Below are 20,668 nucleotides of genomic sequence, written 5' to 3'. Positions count from 1 at the left end.
AGCTCCCTAATCCACTCTGTTGCTCTTCTCATGAACAGGGTTACGGGTGCCCAGCCACATGGGCTCAGTCAGATTCAGTTCCTCAGGATGGGCCCAACAGTTGCCAATCCACCCCTCCAACGCCATCTTTCTCTCCCTGACAAACGACAGTCAGGTCTTCCTTTACCGCCACTCAAAATTCTCCCTGCAATCAAAGCGCCAATTGTGTGTCTTTCTGGGCTGACATCCAAGCCCTCTGCCCCCGCCCCCACCCCCCAAAAAAAGGAGAGTGAGAGGGTGGGAAGGATCTTAAGCCTTTCTTTTCTTTACGACTTCTCCTCTGGTTGGCCCTGGGCTTCTGCAAACACAACTCCTACCCAGACTGTTATACTGTACACACAATTAAAAAAAAAAAAAGAATAATAATTCAAGAGAATGAATGCTTGGAATGTCAACAGGTTTCTTCGGAAATGAAGCAATAGCCTTTGCCAAAGTTTTGTTAAAAGCTTCTCTTTCTTTCAAGTAGGGTTCGGCTTGATGAGGGCCTCTGGAGTTGGGTTCTTATCTGCAGGCCCATATCTCAACCCCCCCACCTTCCAGCTGCCACCAAGATCGGACTTGTCCACCTGGACTGACGGGGCCAGAAATGCTAATCTAGTACTGGGGGGGGGAGGAGGGGAGGAATAAGGTCTCTGCCCATTTTACAATCCTGGAAAAGATTGCATGAAATGGGCACCTGACCTGGCCACAGCAGAGCTGAGTAGAGCTACTACCGGTAGATGCAGGCTACAAGCTTCTGGGCAGCTGGTAGCTTTGGCAACCAAGACTTTAGATTTTTCTGCAGATGATACTTTTCTCCTCCTCCTTCTCCTCTTCTCCTTCTCAGAATAATAGAATAAACTTCTCCTTCTCCTCCTTCTCCTCCTCCCTTGTATTTCCCTCAACAACAAGTGAAGACAGCCACATTTTCAATAACAATAAAAAAAACCCATTGGATCTTAATTCCGGGATAGCTCAGGCAATAGAGAAGCCTGTTATTAGAACACAGAGCCTGCAATTACTGCAGGTTCGAGCCCGGCCCAAGGTTGACTCAGCCTTCCACCCTTTATAAGGTAGGTAAAATGAGGACCCAGATTGTTGGGGGGGCAATAAGTTGACTTTGTAAAAAATATACAAATAGAATGAGACTATTGCCTTATACATTGTAAGCCGCCCTGAGTCTTCGGAGAAGGGCGGGGTATAAATGTAAACAAAAACAAAAAAAATTCTATGTATATCGATATTTATAAGGTGACCAATCGTCCTCCTTTAGGGCAGACAGTCCTTTTCTGTCCTCTCTTGAAAAATGTCCTCCTACAATTCCTCCTTTTTGATATTTGAAGACTAATCTGTAAATCTCCATATTCGATTGATGCCAATCCAATCCGTTGCGTGTGATGTGACGTATTTGCATTTGACATGACGATTCGTCAAGGCTCGGTACAGTGCGCCGAGACGTGATTATGAGACACATGCGCTCCGCACAGGAGAATTGTTTTGAGAGAGTGCACTGCGCACAAATGGCTTTGTTTTCTTTACCAAAATACGACATGGCATATACGCACGCATTAGACTTACTTCTTTCTCAGTAAATATTCAATCATACACAGGTGAGCACAATAATTCACATTTTATTAATTCATTATCTGTTTAATAATTTCCAAATATGTATAATTTTATTTACAAGTTTATTCGCTTATGTTGTTGTTTCAGTTTTAATAATTAATTTTATTTATTCATAATGAATGTGTTTGCATTGCTCGTGTAGCTCTATATTTTATTTTAAATTTTAAATTTCATTTAGGGATGGAGAAATCAAAAAAGAGGAAATGCCATTTCAGCAATAAATTGAATAAGGAATTTTCATTCCTCATATCAAAGAAGGATAACATTGTTTTCTGCAACATTTGCAGCAGTTGAAAGGGTTTTTTCAATTGCTAATGATTTTTGGAAAAGTGAGAAATCGAGATTGAATGTTGATTTCTAGCTCCAGCACTTGCCGTAAAATTCAATATGAAGGATATTTCTTGTTCAGATATTTCCAATATATTGTTAGAAGATGATACATTGACAAAAAATATTCATTCAATGGAAAAGTACTCATTTAAATAATAATTAATAGGCATGTAAGCATAATTACAATATAAAATGTTATTGTTACAAATGTTTTTTATTATGCATTTATCATATTATAGTGTACTCTGTATTATTGTTGCAATGAATAAAATGTTCCTTTTATTTTCGATATTTTTTTTCTTCAATTTATTTGTGTCTTCCTTCTCATTGTAAAAAAGTTGGTCACCTTACGATATATTTAACCACACACAAACGCAAAAGGCCTTCAGTATCTTCCTTACTGTCCTGAAAACTACATATCAAAAATTCAAAGGAAGAAGGAGGAAGAGGAGGAGGAGAGGAGGAGGAGGAGGAGGAGGAGGAGGAGGTAACTGGCAGATAAGCATGCCAAGATCTATTTTGTCCATCTTTTTCCAAAGATAGAAAAATGCCCCGATTCCAAGTAGGCATAAACCATCTTTATTTTTATTTTTATTTATTTATTTATTTATTTATTTATTTATTTATTTATTTATTTATTTAATTAATTAATTAATTAATTTTGTCACAACAATAGCTTTATTGCATTTCTAAGGGGGGTGGGGACTGAACTCAATGCCATCAAATCAGGGGTAAAATGTAAAATTTGTTACTACCGGTTCTATGGGTGTGGCTTGAGTGGGCGGGGCGGTAATGTGACTGGGTGGGCGTGGCCAACTTTTTATTATTACTTTTTAAAGCATTTTTTCTATAACCTCTTCAGCCGAAGAGGTTGTAAAAGAATGCTTTTAAAAGCCTCTGATGATCAGGCAACTCAGCTGGGATCGCCAGAGGAGCCTTTTAAAAGCGTTTTGTTTACAACCTCTTCGGCTGGAGGAGGAGGAGGAGGAAGAAGAGGAGGAAGGCGGTTGTTTAGTTGCAAAGTTCTGGTCGCAAAGATTCAAAATCGCGGCTTCTTTTCCAAAACAGATCCTGGTGTTTCCATCCCACGTTTCTGAAACTTTGGAAAGAAACCAAGAGAAGCTGAGGATCACCTAGAAACGACAGTGAAAGGCAGAGAGGAGAAGGAAGGAAGAAGAGGAGAAAAGGAAGGAAGGAAGGAAGGAAGGAAGGAAGGAAGGAAGGAAGGAAGGAAGGAAGGAAGGAAGGAAGGAAGGAAGGAAGGACAAGAGGGAGGGAGGGAGAAGGAAAAGAGGGATGGAGGATGGATGGAAGGAAGGAAGGAAGGAAGGAAGGAATGGAACGACAAGAGATTGGAGGATCTCTCTTGGCTAAGAATCCAGTCTCAGAGTCCTTCAACGGGGAGGCTGTTGTTTAAATCGTACGTGTCACTTGTGTCGTCCTGCAGAAGTTTCTCGAGTGTCAGAGGGCCCATCTCCTTCCTGGTGTCTTCTAATACTTGGGGGAGTGGGTCAGCTCCCGAAATGGGGAGGGGGACAAACTGGGGAGCAGAGAGAGCCATCGAAGCCGGCTGGTATTGCAAGGAAGTTGCCGGTAAAGTTGGGATGGGTTGAGTCCAGGGGAAGTAACTCAAGGGAGCTTGCTGCTCCATCGCATCCAGATGAGGCACCACAGCTGGGCTTGTGGCCGATCGAGCCTGTGGGACAAAAAACATGTGGGTCACTGTTTCTCCCCAGAAACTGAGCCTCTGATCCAAGAAGGTCCAGCTTCACTCTGGATCTATGGTGGACTCTCTCAGGCCAGCAGCTCAGGAGAAGACCAACAAATGGGTAACATACTGTAAGGTGGCCCTGGAGTTACAACCAGTCCTTGCACTTTCACAGTTCTTTGCAACTACACTTCCAAAAGACCTTGACTTATGTGTCAGATTGGTCTAACAAATCTCAACCAACAAACGCTCTGTCTTGCACATTGGACAAAAAAAAATATCAAAACATAAAGTACAAATTAGATGGACATGACTTTGTAGATGACCCTCACTCTGTCAAGACCTTGGAGTACTCATTTCTAAAGATCTAAGTGCCAGAGCCCATGGTGACAACATTGCCACAGTGAGTAGCTTTTTCTCTGGTAAGTAGTTTTAAAGAAGATGTTGAGTAACCATTTGTCTGAAGTGGTGTAGGGTTTCCTGCCTGGGCACGGGGTTGGACCAAAAGACCTTCAAGGTCCCTTCCAACTGTAATTGTTCTTGAGATCCAGCTGCAAAATACAGCACAACCATGGCGATGATTCATGAGGAGAAAACCTGAAATAGATCATCCAGGTTCTCCCTGCAGATATTCAAATGTGATACTCAATATTCCCGAGTCCCGAGACAGAACAATGCAATTTATGGCGGTCTTTAATTACAATTAATGCCCAAGCTGGGAATTGGAACCGTGAAGCTTTTTGTTCGGCCCACCCAGGCTAAAAATCTGACAATGGTGTGACCTCTCTTTCCCATTCTTTCAGATATATTTTCTTCCTGCGCTGCAAACAATAATCACGAAAACACCCCCTCCGTCTGTCACCCACCGGAGGGCTGCAATCCGAAGCTGAGAAAATTTGCATCCAAAAAACATCCCACTCGCTGTGGTCCTCTGAGAACCTTGATGTTAAATATTTACCAGCTGCTCCAATCCTTGCAGAATGCTCATTGCGTATTTCCTAGGGGTGTTTCCACACCCCGGGATAACAAATTCCCCCTACTGGTATTTGGCCTAGTTGCAATGTTGACTAAGGCAGAGATGCTAACTGACCATGTGCAAAATTTCTGGAGGAAACCCTCTGGGCAGTTGAATTGCAAATAACAGAATAGAATAGAATAGAATAGAATAGAATAGAATAGAATAGAATAGAATAGAATAGAATAGAATAGAATAGAATAGAATATTGGAATGAAGAATAGAATAGAATAGAATAGAATAGAATAGAATAGAATAGAATAGAATAGAATAGAATAGAATAGAATATAGGAATGAAGAATAGAATAGAATCGAACAGAATAGAATAGAATAGAATAGAATATTGGAATGAAGAATAGAATAGAATAGAATAGAATAGAATAGAATAGAATAGAATAGAATAGAATAGAATATTGGAATGAAGAATAGAATAGAATAGAATAGAATAGAATAGAATAGAATAGAATAGAATATTGGAATGAAGAATAGAATAGAATAGAATAGAATAGAATAGAATAGAATAGAATAGAATAGAATATTGGAATGAAGAATAGAATAGAATAGAATAGAATAGAATAGAATAGAATAGAATAGAATAGAACAGAACAGAACAGAATAGAATAGAATAGAATAGAACGATCACGCAGAGGGACCCATATCAAACTCACCGCAAAGTTTGTGATCAGTGGCTGGGAAGTGTAGGTCAGCACCGAGGACGTCCCCACGAGTGTGTAACTGGGGCAGACCGGCTGAACAAACATGTCAGCCGTGTAAGGGCAGCTGACGGCTTCGTGAGACACGTAATCCGGGGACGTGGTCCACTGGGTCAGCGGCTGCAATGTGGCCGGAGGTGGCTGAGTCAACCACCCCGAATACAGGGCTCCTTCCTCCATCAGGGGCAGCGAAGAGGTGACCAAATCCGTCTCGGAGTAAACTTGAGCTTCACGGAAAGAGAGGAAGGGGAAAGGTGAGGCTGAACCGAAGACGATGGAGTACGAGGAAAGATGTGTTTTTGGGGAGGAGGAAAACCCACCACAACCACCCCAAAAAAATTCTGAAATTCTTACCAGTGGGCGAGTAGGATGGAAGCGACTGGTGGGGGAAAAACACCTAAAGGAAAAATTAGAGGTTGGTATTATTTAAGAGCGATAAACCACAAGGAGGAGAATTACTCAGAGGCTGAGTAGGAAACTATCAGTAATGCTCAAAACGGCAACTCTGAAGGGTCAGAAGGAAAGAAATGTGTTTGAGGAGGGTGGGAAACTCTCAAATGTTCACACCCTGGACCAAAATCAGTTTTCATCACTGTTACTGATGTGGCCACATCTGGTTCTAATGTCAGAGGCAGTTATGTCCAGAGGACATAGCCCATTGTTCTAAAGCAGGGGTCTCCAACCTTGGTCCCTTTAAGACTTGTGGACTTCAACTCCCAGAGTCCCTCAGCCAGCAAAGCTGGCTGAGGAACTCTGGGAGCTGAAGTCCACAAGTCTTAAAGGGACCAAGGTTGGAGACCCCTGTTCTAAAGCAGTGGGTTTTTTTTCTTTCAAAATTGATCACTTGAAGCTGCATGGACTTCAATTCCCAGAATTCCCCAGGGATTCTGGGAGTTGAAATCCACACATCTTAAACCATGGTGGCTGGGGGATTCTGGGAGTTGAAGTCCACACATCTTAAAGCATAGAGGTTGGGGACAGCTGGGTATTGAAATCCACACATTTTCAAGCATGGTGGTTGGAGGATTCTGGGAGTTGAAGTCCAGTGATAGGTTTCAAATTTTTTTACTACTGGTTCTGTGGGCATGGCTTGGTGGGCGTGGTCTGGCTTGGTGGGTGGGTGGGCATGGCAAGGGAAGGATACTGTAAAATCCCCATTTCCTCCTGATCAGCTGGGATTTGGGAGGCAGAGAATAGATGAGATGAATTTTTACTACCAGTTCTCCGAACTACTCAAAATTTCCGCTACCGGTTCTCCAGAACTGGTCAGAACCTGCTGAAACCCACCTCTGTCTTTAACCATGGTGGTTGGGGGGAATCTGGGATTTGAAGTCCATACACCTAAAGGTTGACAAGCTTACGAAACACTGCTCTAATGGAAGTGGTTTGTGTCAAGCCTGGGGGATCCTGACCCAGGAGGAATCATGGAAGGGCAAGGATGAAGCTGTAGATAGAGAGAAGCCCAGCCTTCTGCCCGGCTGTCACTTACCGCCATGCTTTCAGGAGCAACTTTGGCATTTTGAGTGCTGCCCCGTTTCCTCTTCAGTAACTCTTTCACCGGCTCTTTAACCCTGACCCCTTGGTAGGGGCGGGACGGCAGGGGCTGCTCAGCTGCAGAAGCTAGAAAAATTTTGTCAGTGTTAGTTCCCTCTTTAGTGCAGCAAAGATACTTCAATAGAATAGAATAGAATAGAATAGAATGGAATGGAATGGAATGGAATGGAATGGAATGGAATGGAATGGAATGGAATGGAATGGAATGGAATGGAATAGAATAATAAATATAGAACGGAACGGAACGAAATGGAACAGAACAGAACAGAACAGAATAGAATAGAATAGAATAGAATAGAATAGAATAGAATAGAATGGAATGGAATGGAATGGAATGGAATGGAATGGAATGGAATGGAATGGAATGGAATGGAATGGAATGGAATAGAATAATAAATATAGAACGGAACGGAACGAAATGGAACAGAACAGAACAGAACAGAATAGAATAGAATAGAATAGAATAGAATAAAATAGAATAGAATAGAATATTGGCCAAGTGTGATTGGACACACAAGGATTTTTTTCTTTGGTGCATACGCTCTCAGTGTACATAAAAAGACAAGATACGTTTGTCAAGAATCATAAGGTACAACACTTAATGATAGTCATGGGGTACAAATAAGCAATCAGGAAACAATATCAATATAAATCGTAAGGATACAAGCCACAAAGTTAACAATCGTAACAGTCATAAATGGAAGGAGATGGGTGATGGGAACGATGAGAAGGTTAATAGTAGTGCAGACTTAGTGAATAGTTTGACAGTGTTGCAGGAATTATTTGTTTAGCAGAGTGATGGCGTTTGGGAAGAATTATTAAACAGTGGCACATTTGATATCATTTTTGTTTGTGAAACATGGCTGAATTCATCCCTTCCTGACTCCATTATCTCAAACAAAGAATATCAAGTCTATCGATCAGATCGGGAAAACCGAAGAGGTGGTGGAGTGGCTATCTTTTACAAAAAGACACTGAATCTAAAAAATATCCAAGTAGCACATAAACTCTCTCTTCCTGAAACTATAGTATGCGACCTATCCCTTGACACTACTCTTCGATTCTTACTATGCTACAGAGCCCCCGACTATGACATTACCCACGCAAATATGCTAACCTCAATGCTAACATGGACTACCTCTTGCCCATACCCTCTTATCTTCCTGGGTGACTTAAATCTACCTCTCATTAACTGGACAACCAATGAATGTTCAACTGACCCAATCCATACTACACTATACAACGCTGTTACAAACCTAGGTCTTGAACAACTTGTAACTAACAATACAAGACTCAACAACTGCCTTGACCTCATCTTCTGCAACAATCCAAACTCAATTTACGGACTACAAATTAAAGAACCTTTTCAAACAGTGACCACTGCATGATTGATTTTCGTCTCAATATCGTCCATACTTAAATCGTCATAACACCAGAACTCCCAACTACAACTTCAAGAAAGCCAATTACGACCTTATAAACAACGATCTTTCACTTCTGAACTGGCAAAATCTGTTTGCAACCTGCATAACCGCTGATGACCTCTATAGAATCTTCCTACTTGAAATCAATAGAGTCATTAAATTATATGTACCACGAATGACTACCATGTCCAAGAAAACAAACTACCCATATCAATAAAAAGCTTCAATCAAAAAAAATCCTCTGGAAAAGAAACAAAAAAGGCTATGTTACAAACTTCAGAAACCGTTACAGAAACATATGCAACCAAATAAAAACTGAATGCACAAATTACCACACCAAGCAAGAAGAAAACCTTCTACGCACAAATTCCAATCGTGCCTTTTATAATTTTGTCAACAGTAAACTTAAAGATTCAAGATCCATCCCACCACTAAAAGATTCTAACAACAAAGAATGCAATGACGAAACAGTCAAAGCAAACCTCTTCAACATTTTCTTTGGCTCAGTTTTTGTTAACTCCGACAACACATATCCAACATTCCACAAACGAACCAGCAATGACTATGATGATTTAACTCATATAGACTTCACAGAAGACAAAGTTGGTAAAGCTCTTCACAACTTAAAACCATCGCTTTCTATTGGACCTGATGGTCTATGTGCTTATTTCTTAAAAAAACTTTCCATTAATATAGCTGAACCCCTAAGTATTATCTTTGATAAAGCTTTCACTACCAGTTCTCTTCCCAAACTTTGGTCACTAGCCACAGTCATCCCCATCTTCAAAAAAGGAGACCCCAGCTTAGTCGAAAACTACAGACCGATCTCCCTTTGCTGCGTCACCTGCAAAGTCATGGAATCTATCATCAATCAATCCATTACCTCACACTTAGAAACTAACAACCTACTCTCCAACAAACAATTTGGTTTCAGGAAAAGTTATCATGTAACTTACAACTTCTCCACTGCAAAAACATATGGACTTCAAATCTAGATCAAGGCAAATCAATAGATGCAATCTACATAGACTTCTGCAAAGCTTTTGACTCAGTAGTACACGATAAACTTCTCCTTAAACTGACATCCTATGGCATCTCAGGACCCCTCCACAAATGGATATCTGCTTTTCTGTCTAACAGACAACAAGTGGTCAAAATTGGCAATGCTTTATCAAATCCTGTTCCTGTCAAGAGTGGCGTTCCTCAAGGCAGCGCCCTTGGACCAACACTCTTTATTCTATACATTAATGATCTTTGTGACCTTATCTCAAGTAATTGTGTTCTCTTTGCTGACGATGTCAAACTATTTAACACCACAGACAACACTTCTATCATTCAAAACGACCTTGACCATCTAACCGCTTGGTCTAAAAATTGGCAGCTCCAAATTTCAACCAGCAAATGCTCAGTCTTACATATAGGAAAAAGAACTCTAAAACTAAGTACATACTAGATGGACATTACCTTACAGACGACCCCATCCCGTTAAAGACCTTGGAGTTTTCATGTCAAATGATCTAAGTGCCAAAGCCCACTGCAACTACATAGCAAAAAGCTCTAAGAGTTGTAAACCTAATTTTATGTAGCTTCTTTTCCAAAACACCACACTACTAACCAGAGCATATAAAACATTTGCTAGACCAATTCTAGAATACAGCTCACCTGTTTGGAACCCTCACCACATCTCTGACATCAATACAATTGAACGTGTCCAGAAATATTTTACAAGAAGAGTTCTCCATTCCTCTGAAAACAACAAAATACCTTATCCCACCAGACTTAAAATCCTAGGCTTAGAAAACTTGGAACTCCGTCGCCTTCGACAAGACCTAAGTTTAACTCACAGAATCATCTATTGTAATGTCCTTCCTGTCAAAGACTACTTCAGCTTTAATTGCAATAATACAAGGGCAACCAATAGATTTAAACTTAATGTAAACCGCTTTAATCTAGATTGCAGAAAATATGACTTCTGCAACAGAATCATCAGTGCTTGGAATACTTTACCTGACTCTGTGGTCTCTTCCCATAATCCCAAAAGCTTTAACCAAAAACTTTCTACTATTGACCTCACCCCATTCCTAAGAGGACCATAAGGGGCGTGCATAAGCGCACAAACGTGCCTACCGTTCCTGTCCTATTGTTTTTCTTTTCTTCTTCCTATATATGTTTATATGTGTATATACTACATAATCTTTTTGTATGATGTTGTGACAAATAAATAAATAAATAAATAAATAAATAAGAAACTGTTCTTGTGTCTAGTTGTTCTGGTGTGCAGTGCTCTGTAGTGTTGTTTTGAGGGTAGGAGTTGAAACAGTTTATGTCCAGGATGTGAGGGGTCTGTAGATATTTTCACAGCCCTCTTTTTGACTCATGCAGTATACAGGTCCTCAATGGAAGGCAGGTTGATAGCAATTGTTTTTTCTGCAGTTCTAATTATCCTCTGAAGTCTGTGTCTTTCTTGTTGGGTTACAGAGCCAAACCAGACAGTTATAGAGGTGCAGATGACAGACTCAATAATTCCTTTGTAAAACTGGATCAGCAGCTCCTTGGGCAGTTTGAGCTTTCCGAGTTGGCGCAGAAAGAATATTCTTTGTTGTGCTTTTTTGATGACGTTTTTGAAAAAATCAGCGTTTTTCCAACCTGGCAAGTGTAAGAGAGGCAGATTTCAACTCCCAGAATTCCCCAGCCAGCCATGAAGTTTAGTCCTCTTGCCAAATTTGAAAAACACTGAACAAAGGAACAGTGTGATTGTTTGCAATGCTGGGCCAGCCCGGCGTCCTCCAGAGCATCCTGTGGGAATTTTTTTTTATTTTATTGTGTTTTTAATTGGCTTAATTGAGTCCCTTGTGAGAGACAGGTGGCTGCAGAAATTGAATATATAAATCAATAAATGACATCCTGGGAATTATAGTGCAAACAAGGTTTTTGGGGTGGGGAAAGGCTGATTCTGTATTTTTTTAAAAAATAAAAAAAAGCAAGCTATAAATAATTATCTGGATGTAAATGCTTTAAAAACCAACTTTAAATCTTTGAACAACTTTCCAATGATGTGGGACGTGATATTACGCCAGTCGTGGGGCCATTAGCCTGAACATTCCCATTTCCCAGGTGATGTAAATTTATAGACATGAAGCCAAGTTACTTGAGCCAGCTCTCTATTTTTAAAATCAGAGAGTGTTTGGTGATTTAATTCATTGACTTATCCATTCTGCAGCGCTGATGATGTTACCCATGAAATGTCTGTAAGTAAACAACCAGTCTCAGAGTCTTCCTCCTCCTTCTCCTCTTCCCCCTTTCCACAAAACCCACCCCCTTCTAGTACTGATGATGTAACCTAGCTAGGTCATGAAACATCTGCAAAAAAGCAACCACGCTCAGAGTCCTCCTCCTCCTCCTCCTCTCCACAAAACCCACCCCTTCTCGTACTGACGATGTTACCTAGTTGGGTCATGAAATGTCTGCAGAAAACAACCAATCTCAGAGTCTTCCTTCTTGTCCTCCTCTTCCTCCTCCTCCTCTTCTTCCTCTTCTTCCTTTCCACAAAACCCCCTCCCTTCTATCTCTGATGATGTTCCCTAGTTGGGTCATGAAACATCTGCAAGAAAACCACTACACTCAGAGAGCACCAAGGACCCTACATCCCTCCTCCTCCTCCTCCTCCTCCTCCTCCTCCTCCTCCTCTTCTTCCTCCTCCTTTCCAAATCTCCACTCCCTTCTATCTCTGATGATGTTCCCTAGTTGGGTCATGAAACATCTGCAAGAAAACAACCACACTTAGAGAGCACCGAGGACTACACTGTCTCCACTTTTCCAAGGAGCAGAGAACCTGGAGTTGGCAGCCGTCCTTTGCAAAACCCAGCAAAGTCCCCTATGGTGAAATGTGCCAACTTTCCATTGGCGTCTCTAAGCTCCTTCTAAATAGTTTTTTAAAGGGCCTTATTTCACATCACTCTCAACCCTTGCTCCTCAAGCCAACTTCCCTTTGGATACCCACAACTGTCATCATAAGAGGCTCTGCATGGCTGACTCTGTTTGAAGCGCAGAGCTCGGACTTTACACCCAAGACTTTGGCAGGTGAGAACCTATCATTTCTTTACTTTTCTTTTCTGCGTAAATGAAAGCAAACAGTTGTGTTTCTTTTCCCTCTCCCCCCCCGCAACCCCCCCTCCTTGATTCTCCAATATTAATTGCACACAATAACATTAAAATAATACGCTTTTGAGAAGCCACAATGGAAATCTTTTCCTGTTTGTAGAAGCCCTTGAAAAGCAAACGTTTGCTTGATAAAGAAACAAATACACACACTTTCACACATACTCGCAAAGAATAACTATCGTAAAACTTAATCCGAGTGTTTTATTAGCCAGCCGGTTGCAGATCTTGGCTCGCAACTAAAATAATAAAAAAACAAAATTAAAAAGGAATTGCGTAAAATGCTTTCTCACACCTTCCCTTGCATTGCCCATATTTTTTAAAAAAACAACACATAAGCAATTTCTTAAATTTGCACATTATAATAAGTTGGCATAAGCCAATTTATCCAGGAAGTTGTGCTTAAATAGGTGTTGGGACATTTCGAAATTATAACATTCTGCAGCTAGGTAAACCATCAATCCTCCTTCCCAGAGGCACCTAGGAATTATAGAGTGCTGGTGGAAACACCTCCAAACCAGTGATGATTTTTTTTTACTACCAGTTCTGTGGGCGTGGCTTGGTGGGCGTGGCAGGGGAAAGATACTGCAAAATCCCCATTCCCACCCCACTCTGGGGCCAGCCAGAGGTGGTATTTGCCAGTTCTCTGAACTGCTCAAAATTTCCGCTACCGGTTCTCCAGACCCTGTCAGAACCTGCTGGATTTCACCCCTGCTCCAAATTGTGAAGATTCTTTGGAGAAATTACACTCCTAAAAGATGTTCTAAACACGCTATCCAAAATCCTGCACATTTCTAATTCAGACAAGGCTACTAGTTACTTGCAAGTAAATCCACGCTGCAATTTGTCTTCTCTATTCAAGAAGATCAAAGCAGAAATATCATCAAAAGCTCCCTTTCTGAAGGAACATCCTATAGGTCAGGAGCTCATAACCTAGTTTGGAACCAAGATACTTGTGTCCCTCATTATCATCACTGTGGGGAACATCCATATTAGATCCATCCAGTGGATGCTGATTCCACACTATGGTCTCTCCAAACCAGCATCCTACTTCCAGCTATGTGTCCCAGCTGCATGTCTCGAAGACCAAGCTGTTCACCATTGTTTCTCTCCCCGCCAACCCTGAGTCTAGAACCTGAAACTCGAGGTTCTGTTTTGCTCTCATAGCCAGTGGTGGGATTCAGCCAGTTCGCACCACTTCGGGAGAACCGGCTGTTAACTTTCTGAGCAGTTTGATGAACTGGTTGTTGGAAGTAATCATTAGGGCAGAGAACCGGTTGTTAAATTATTTGAATCCCACCACTGCTCATAGCTAATCACTGTGTTAAGTAGGTAGTAGGAAACTCAGTCAGTGTAAAAACAAGCACACTTTATTCGAACAGCTGAGAATTACTTCATTCTCAGCGTAGTTCAAGTGAATTAAAGCAAATTCCTCCCAACACAAATTCCTCAGTCCTATCACCAACCTTGGTCCAATTAGACAAACTGCCAAAGGCCTTTCTTGGCAAACATTCAGAAGTCACAAAAATAAATGCAAGAAGACGAAGCTACCAATGTTGTTTTCTGGCAAAGCCCAAATGCTGGTCTGTTTTAAGCCTTATGGGAGGGCCCAATCATCTCTTGGCCCTACTCTTGAGTTGTCCTCTTTGCCTTAGCTGCTCTGGCCTTCTGGCAGCTAAAGGAACAGGCGTGCATTAGGAACAGGCTCCTCCTGTTCTTCTGCCTCACTACTGGCAGCCTCTGGAGGCTCTGGAGTCCGCACATCACTCCCCGATGACCCTGGCCCCACCTCAGCCTCCAACGCAGAGCCCTCATCTGGGCCTTCTCCAGCCTCCAGGACTGGCCCACGCTCTTCCTCAGCCTCATCATTGTCCAACTCCATTGCCAGCTCCGCAGGCTGCTGGCAGACCATAACACACTGTTGAGAGTTGAATGCCCACCCCAAAGATAAAGCAGTCATCCTGGGATATGAGGTTAAGGAGAACAGGACATCTCCAAAGCTCCATTTTAGAAGGAGACCTGGGAAACGAATCTCTCTCTGACCTCCCTAGACCTTCCCCCTAGTTGGCAAGTGTGATGTTGGGTAACAGGCACTGGATCTGTGGGAAACCCCTCCTGCCTCAGAGCATTGGCATTGCCAACTTAAGAGCTAAGTCAACCGGCCGAAGATCAGGTTTGTTTATTTGCTTGTCAGTTGCCCGATCCCCTCATTTGTGAGCCTGGGGCCCTCAATTTGACACCCTGTCCAGATGCCCTGGCAGTGTCAACATTGCACAGCTCTGAGCTTGTGAGCTTGTCGAGTCGTGTTCATAGGAGGGCCACGGTTGCGAAATTGACACAGGTTCTGGCTTTCTCTGGGAAGAAGAATTCTTTCCTTTCTGGAAGCCAAACGGAGAAGTACAAAGGTGTGAACCTGGCAACGCCCGAGCTGACCTGGCCTCGTTCTTGTGAAGTTCTCCTTGCCCTGGTAAAACCCACGTTCAGACCGATGTGATTATTTTATTTTTATTTTTTATTTTTTTTAAAAAAAACAAAAAACAAGTTTTGAAAATCCTACTGGCCTTGTCATCGGTGAGCAGCTGTCGTGCAAAGTTTCAGTTAACTCATCTATCCCCATGGGGGGTTTTTTGGTGTCCCCAAGGCGGCTGTGCCTGAGCGGAGATGGGCATGACTGGCCACCTTGCTGTTTCGTCTCTCAGTATCACTGTTTTAAGTTTTTCAGACCTGAGTTCTGAGCCTTCCCCCTGATCCGCCAGCGAAGGGCTCCGGAAACAGCGCACATCCAAGAGAGGCTGAGAATGAAAACACTCTGAGAGTTGAGGCCATCTATTGAAGAGTCAAAATTGAACAGCCCTCTCTCAACAGACGGGGGTGGGGGCGGGCGGGATACGACATCATGTATCTCCGAACTACAACACAGGTCCTTTCAACAGTTCCAAGAAGGCTCCACTCCAATTTGCTCCACTCAGGTGGCCCTGAGGACACAGATAAAACCTCCAGGTGAGGTTGCATGCAAATGACCAGCTGTCCGCAAGGAATATAAATCCTTCCATTCCCCACTATCCAGTCAGAGTTGAAGAAGCTTCTTGGAGAAGAAGCAAAACATCTTCAGAGAAAAACCAGACAGTCCAGTTGCTTCTTGGAAAAAGCACCTTTGGGACAACCAAGGGCCTCTGTGGCTCAGACTGGTAAGACAGTCTGTTATTAACACAGCTGCCTGCAATTACATACAATTACTGCAGGTTCTAGTCCCATCAGGCCCAAGGTTGACTCAGCCTTCCATCCTTTATAAGGTAGGTAAAATGAGGACCCAGATTGTTGGGGGCAATAAATTGACTTTGTATATAATATACAAATGGATGAAGACTATTGCTTAACATAGTGTAAGCCGCCCTGAGTCTTCGGAGAAGGGCGGGATATAAATGCAAATAAAAAACAACAAACCATGACCTGGATGGCTGAGAATCTCCATAGACTTCCATTTCTTCCTTCTTTCCGCCCTCTCTCCTTCCTTCGTTCCTTCATTCCTTCCCTCCCTCCCTCCCTTCCTCCTTCTCTTTCTCACTTCCTTCATTCCTTCCCCACCGTCCAGTCATTGCTGAAGAAGCTTCTTGGATGAGAAGCAAAACTTCAAAGAAAAACCAGAAAGTCCAGTTGCCTCTTGAAAAAAGCACCTTTGGGACAACCAGGACCTGGATGGCTTGAGAATTTCCATAAACATTGACCAGTTTTCCATTTGATTCATCCTTATAGCACCACCTGTCCTATGGCAGGGTGATGGATATTTCCACCAAAGGGAGCATATTGCTCCTGCCTCCCATGGCTTGGATGTAGGTCACGCCACCATCCAGATGGGGAGTATATGAAATCCACACCCGAAAAGAAAGCCCCCAAGAAAGCAATGAGGAGAACGATTAGAGAGGACCCATCTAGTTGTCCTTAATGCTCTCTGGGCTTGGTTGTTTTCATGCAGATGTTTCATTAGCCAACAAGGTAACATCTTCTGATGTCAAGAAAAGATGGGTTTAAGGTAGCAATGTTTTACCATTTGCTTGAGAAGAAGATCCACTGAATTCAACCAAAAAGCCAACACAGTTCTGGGCTGCATAAACAGAGGGATAGAATCAAGATCACGTGAAGTGTTAGTGCCACTTTATAATGCCTTGGTAAGGCCACACTTGGAATATTGCATCCAGTTTTGGTCGCCATGATGTAAAAAAGATGTTGAGACTCTAGAAAGAGTGCAGAGAAGAGCAACAAAGATGATTAGGGGACTGGAGGATAAAACATATGAAGAACGGTTGCAGGAACTGGGTATGTCTAGTTTAACAAAAAGAAGGACTAGGGGAGACATGATAGCTGTGTTCCAATATCTTAGGGGCTGCCACAAAGAAGACGGAGTCAGGCTGTTCACCAAAGCACCTGAGGGTAGAACAAGAAGCAATGGGTGGAAACTGGTCAAAGAAAGAAGCAACTTAGAACTAAGGAGAAATTTCCTGACAGTTAGAACAATTAATAAGTGGAACGACTTGCCTTCAGAAGTTGTGAATGCTCCAACACTGGAAATTTTTAAGAAAATGTTGGATAACCATCTGACTGAGATGGTATAGGGTTTCCTGCCTGGGCAGGGGGTTGGACTAGAAGGCCTCCAAGGTCCCTTCCAACTCTGATGTTATGTTATGTTAAGATTGTCTTCCAAATAAGCAAATCACTTTTGCATGGCTGACATTTGAAAAACGCTCAACTGCCGTTGCTCCTATCGTGTCCACACCTTCTCTCAAACCTTAGTTAGCCAAAGCAAGGCTCCTCAGCTAAGTCCAAGAGCTAAGTCATCAATCTCAGCGACCCAGATGTCACCAGATTCCCCACCTAAGCTAAGCAAAAGTTCATCGGCACAGCGGCTTTGTGTAATGTGTGAATCAAGCCATCTTAGAAATAGTCACCGAGGATTAAGACTTTGTCCTCTTGATTTTGTAGCCGGTAGAGTTCATTTCTCAAGCATTGTAGGTCTTGTCAATGATTGACTCACCAAGCCTTGCAATTTGAAGAGGAATTTTTCCACATTTGGAACTGATAATTCGCATATTGCTTTCCCATTGTTGTTGCATTAAAAATTACTTTATTTTTTCATGTAAATTGTCCTTGCTCAGTGTTTTTTTTCCCCCCCATTCAACCCGTAATCAGAGTTACAACATCTATCTGTTTACAATTACTGAATTGCAGGGCAAAATTTAAATTTCCCGAGATGCTCCAAGCTACAGATTTGCTATACTTGGAGATTACTCTGCTTTCTGTTTAAACCTATTGTCTGCTGCCCCGTTTTTGGCGCTCTGCAACTGGCAACTATTCAGAAACAAAGGTTGAAATCTGTCTGATTTCAGAGGAAGACAATCTGCCTTTCCATCCAGACCTTTCATTCCTGATATCTCAAACAGGACAATTCTTTGAATTTCTGCTCACGTTATAGTGACTTTCAAATAAAGTCACTTTGGCTTTATAGTTTTGATATTACCGCAGTTTACTTAATGGCTATTAGAGCCTGCTTCACTTTATGTTTATTTTATTCTATTTAAACATGTATGTAGCCAGTCATCTCAGAACCAGTTCTGGGCAGCTCCCCAATCCAAAGTTAAAACGGCATACATAATATGTAATATACATAATAATAAAATTGTATTAAAACAAGAAACCTAAACGCAATAAAACATTAACAATAGCAAAATATTTGGCATTAAGTCAAAATTCTCATCTAATTTTTATTTGTTTATTTGTCTTCCTTATTTACTAATCTTCCAGCCGGGGTCTTCAGACCTTTACTGAAGTCTAGGAGGGTGGGGGGAGGCCTGCCGAATTTCATGAGGGAGGGAGTTCCACAGGGCAGCGTCTGCCACGGAGAAGGCACACTTCCTAGCTCACGTAAGATGGCAATATTTAAAGGAAAGGAGAAGGAGTGTGCGCACACTCTATTGGGCCTGGATGTCCTTATGTCCTGCACCTGAATCGCACCTGGAAGGAGACTGGTACCCAATGCACCTTGAGCAAACCGAGATTTTACATGGACAAAAAGAGAGGTCCCCATTATTCTGTGCACTGTGGCAGTTAATGTTTCCAGGTGGTTTCCAACGGCAGCCCCATGTAAAGCACACTGCCGTAGTCCAGACGGGAGATGAGGAAGGTATGAGTGACCACGAGCCAGGCTTTTCAAAGTACATTTGACTTCTTTTGATTTCTATGGGCGAATGTTTTTTTTTTTTTCTTGATCAGGTCAGTTAATTCGTAATTACAATACTGTACGTGACATCTTCGAGGGATGCAGTGGCTCAGTGGCTGAGATGCTGAGCTTGTCGATCGAAAGATCGACAGTTCAGCGGTTCGAATCCCTAGTGGTGCCGTGTAACGGGGTGAGCGCCCGTGACTTGTCCCAGCTTCTGCCAACCTAGCAGTTTGAAAGCAAGTAAAAAAGGCAAGTAGAAAAAATAGGGACCATCTTTGGTGGGAAGGGAACAGCGTTCCGTGCGCCTTTGGCGTTGAGTCATGCCTGCCACATGACCACAGAGACATCTTCGGACAGCGCTGGGTCTTTGGCTTTGAAACAGAGATGAGCACCGCCCCCTAGAGTCGGGAACGACTAGCACATATGTGCGAGGGGAACCTTTACTTTTACATGACACCTGGGAAGACCACTGAAGTTCCAGGTCTATGCAACTTACTTCAGAGGAAGCCCCTTGAAGACCTGTGAGGATTACTTCTAGGTAACTCTGCTAGCTTTGGGCTAGCTGTGACCAAAAAAAAGTCCTTAAGAGGCTTGCCTGCAGCGACTCCATAAAAACCAAAGTTTTACCTTTCTTGTCTAAATAGTTTTAAGTACTGTATTTGGGCTCACTATCTCTGTCAGGGAGACTTTGTTCCCCGTTTCCTTATTATTTCACTTTAATAAAAAAAAAAAAAGGCAGGGGCCCTATCCAAAATGGAAAATGTGTATTGCACTGAGCCCCACGCGAGCATTTTCTTGTTTTTTAAGAAAAATATGCTGCAATTGTGAATTGTTCCATGACACTTGAGCTGTAGTGACTAACTCTCTCAAAAGCATGGAGGGGGGAAAAGCCCGAGCTGTTATTATATAAATGGGAAATGCATAAGCCTCTGTGCAGCGTATAAATCTTGTCTGTCTGTCTGTCTGCAAAACGGGCCTTTGATTTTACTCCCCTTTGGTGGTCCCTGCTGGCCTCACCCACCTCCCCTTTTCTTTATCTGTAGCTTTCCTGGAAGCTACAGATATTCTCCCTTGATAAATTCCAGCTAGGTTGGTGCAAGATCGAGGCCACCTCCTACTGCGGTTCTCCTGCCTTGGATCTCTTTCGTGAGATCTTTGAGAAGCCACATCTTCTCACGCTTACCTTCTCTTCTCGTGAAGGACACTCATGATCTACCCTAGGGGAGAGATCAGTGCCGTAAATGTGGAAAGTATTTTTGGGAAACAAGCAGAATCTCTTTTACAATTCTACCGTTCAGCAGCCAACGGCTTCCGTGGCATTTGCTCAAGGAAGAAGAAGAAGAAGAAGAAGAAGAAGAAGAAGAAGAAGAAGAAGAAGAAGAAGAAGAAGAAGAAGAAGAAGAAGAAGAAGAAGAAGAAGAAGAAGAAGAAGAAGAAGAAGAAGAAGAAGAAGAAGAAGACTACTTCACAACTCACATTTTTGCCAATGCATGTCTGTGGCAGGGCGGAATCCCCCTCTGGTCCCTCTTGATCTGTTGCTGTGGGGAGTTTTGGGGGGGTAGTTCTTTTATGTGATATCAGCCTGTCAGCATGCCTGCTTCAGATTTATTTAAAACACACACACACACACACAAACACAAAAAGACCAGGTTTCTGCTGTGGGGTGTGACGTTGTCACATCCTCTAACCACAGGTTTTTTGTTTTCCTCCCTCCCTTTCATTCTGTGCTGTTTGATGTGGAAGATGCTGCAGTGTGAAACTTGGTCCTAACTGAGAAGGAGGAGGAGGAGGAGGAGGAGGAGGAGGAGGAGGAGGAGGAGGCGGCGATGATATCTCAGAAGACCCAAGCTTAGAAGGTTGTTCCGTATCTTAGGCTGGGATCGCCCCAAGATGTACACGATCTTTCGC

The 20,668-nt window shown here is 42.5% G+C and overlaps 1 protein-coding gene across 1 annotated transcript; it reads right to left on the bottom strand.

Moving 5' to 3' along the window:
* Positions 1 to 2,647: 2,647 nt before the first annotated feature.
* On the bottom strand, positions 2,648 to 20,348 carry POU2AF1 (POU class 2 homeobox associating factor 1). The gene is made up of 5 exons (XM_058194493.1): positions 20,237 to 20,348; positions 6,900 to 7,030; positions 5,765 to 5,807; positions 5,366 to 5,637; positions 2,648 to 3,670 (listed from the first exon to the last, which is right to left on the bottom strand). The coding sequence occupies exons 1-5, from the start codon at positions 20,250 to 20,252 to the stop codon at positions 3,359 to 3,361; spliced, it is 774 nt and encodes a 257-aa protein (XP_058050476.1). The 5' UTR covers positions 20,253 to 20,348; the 3' UTR covers positions 2,648 to 3,358.
* Positions 20,349 to 20,668: the final 320 nt, after the last annotated feature.

Source organism: Ahaetulla prasina, chromosome 9 (assembly GCF_028640845.1).
Source record: "Ahaetulla prasina isolate Xishuangbanna chromosome 9, ASM2864084v1, whole genome shotgun sequence".
Classification (NCBI taxonomy): domain Eukaryota; kingdom Metazoa; phylum Chordata; class Lepidosauria; order Squamata; family Colubridae; genus Ahaetulla; species Ahaetulla prasina.
Note: the sequence above shows the minus strand (reverse complement) of the source record. Positions and strands in the feature narration are given on the sequence as shown.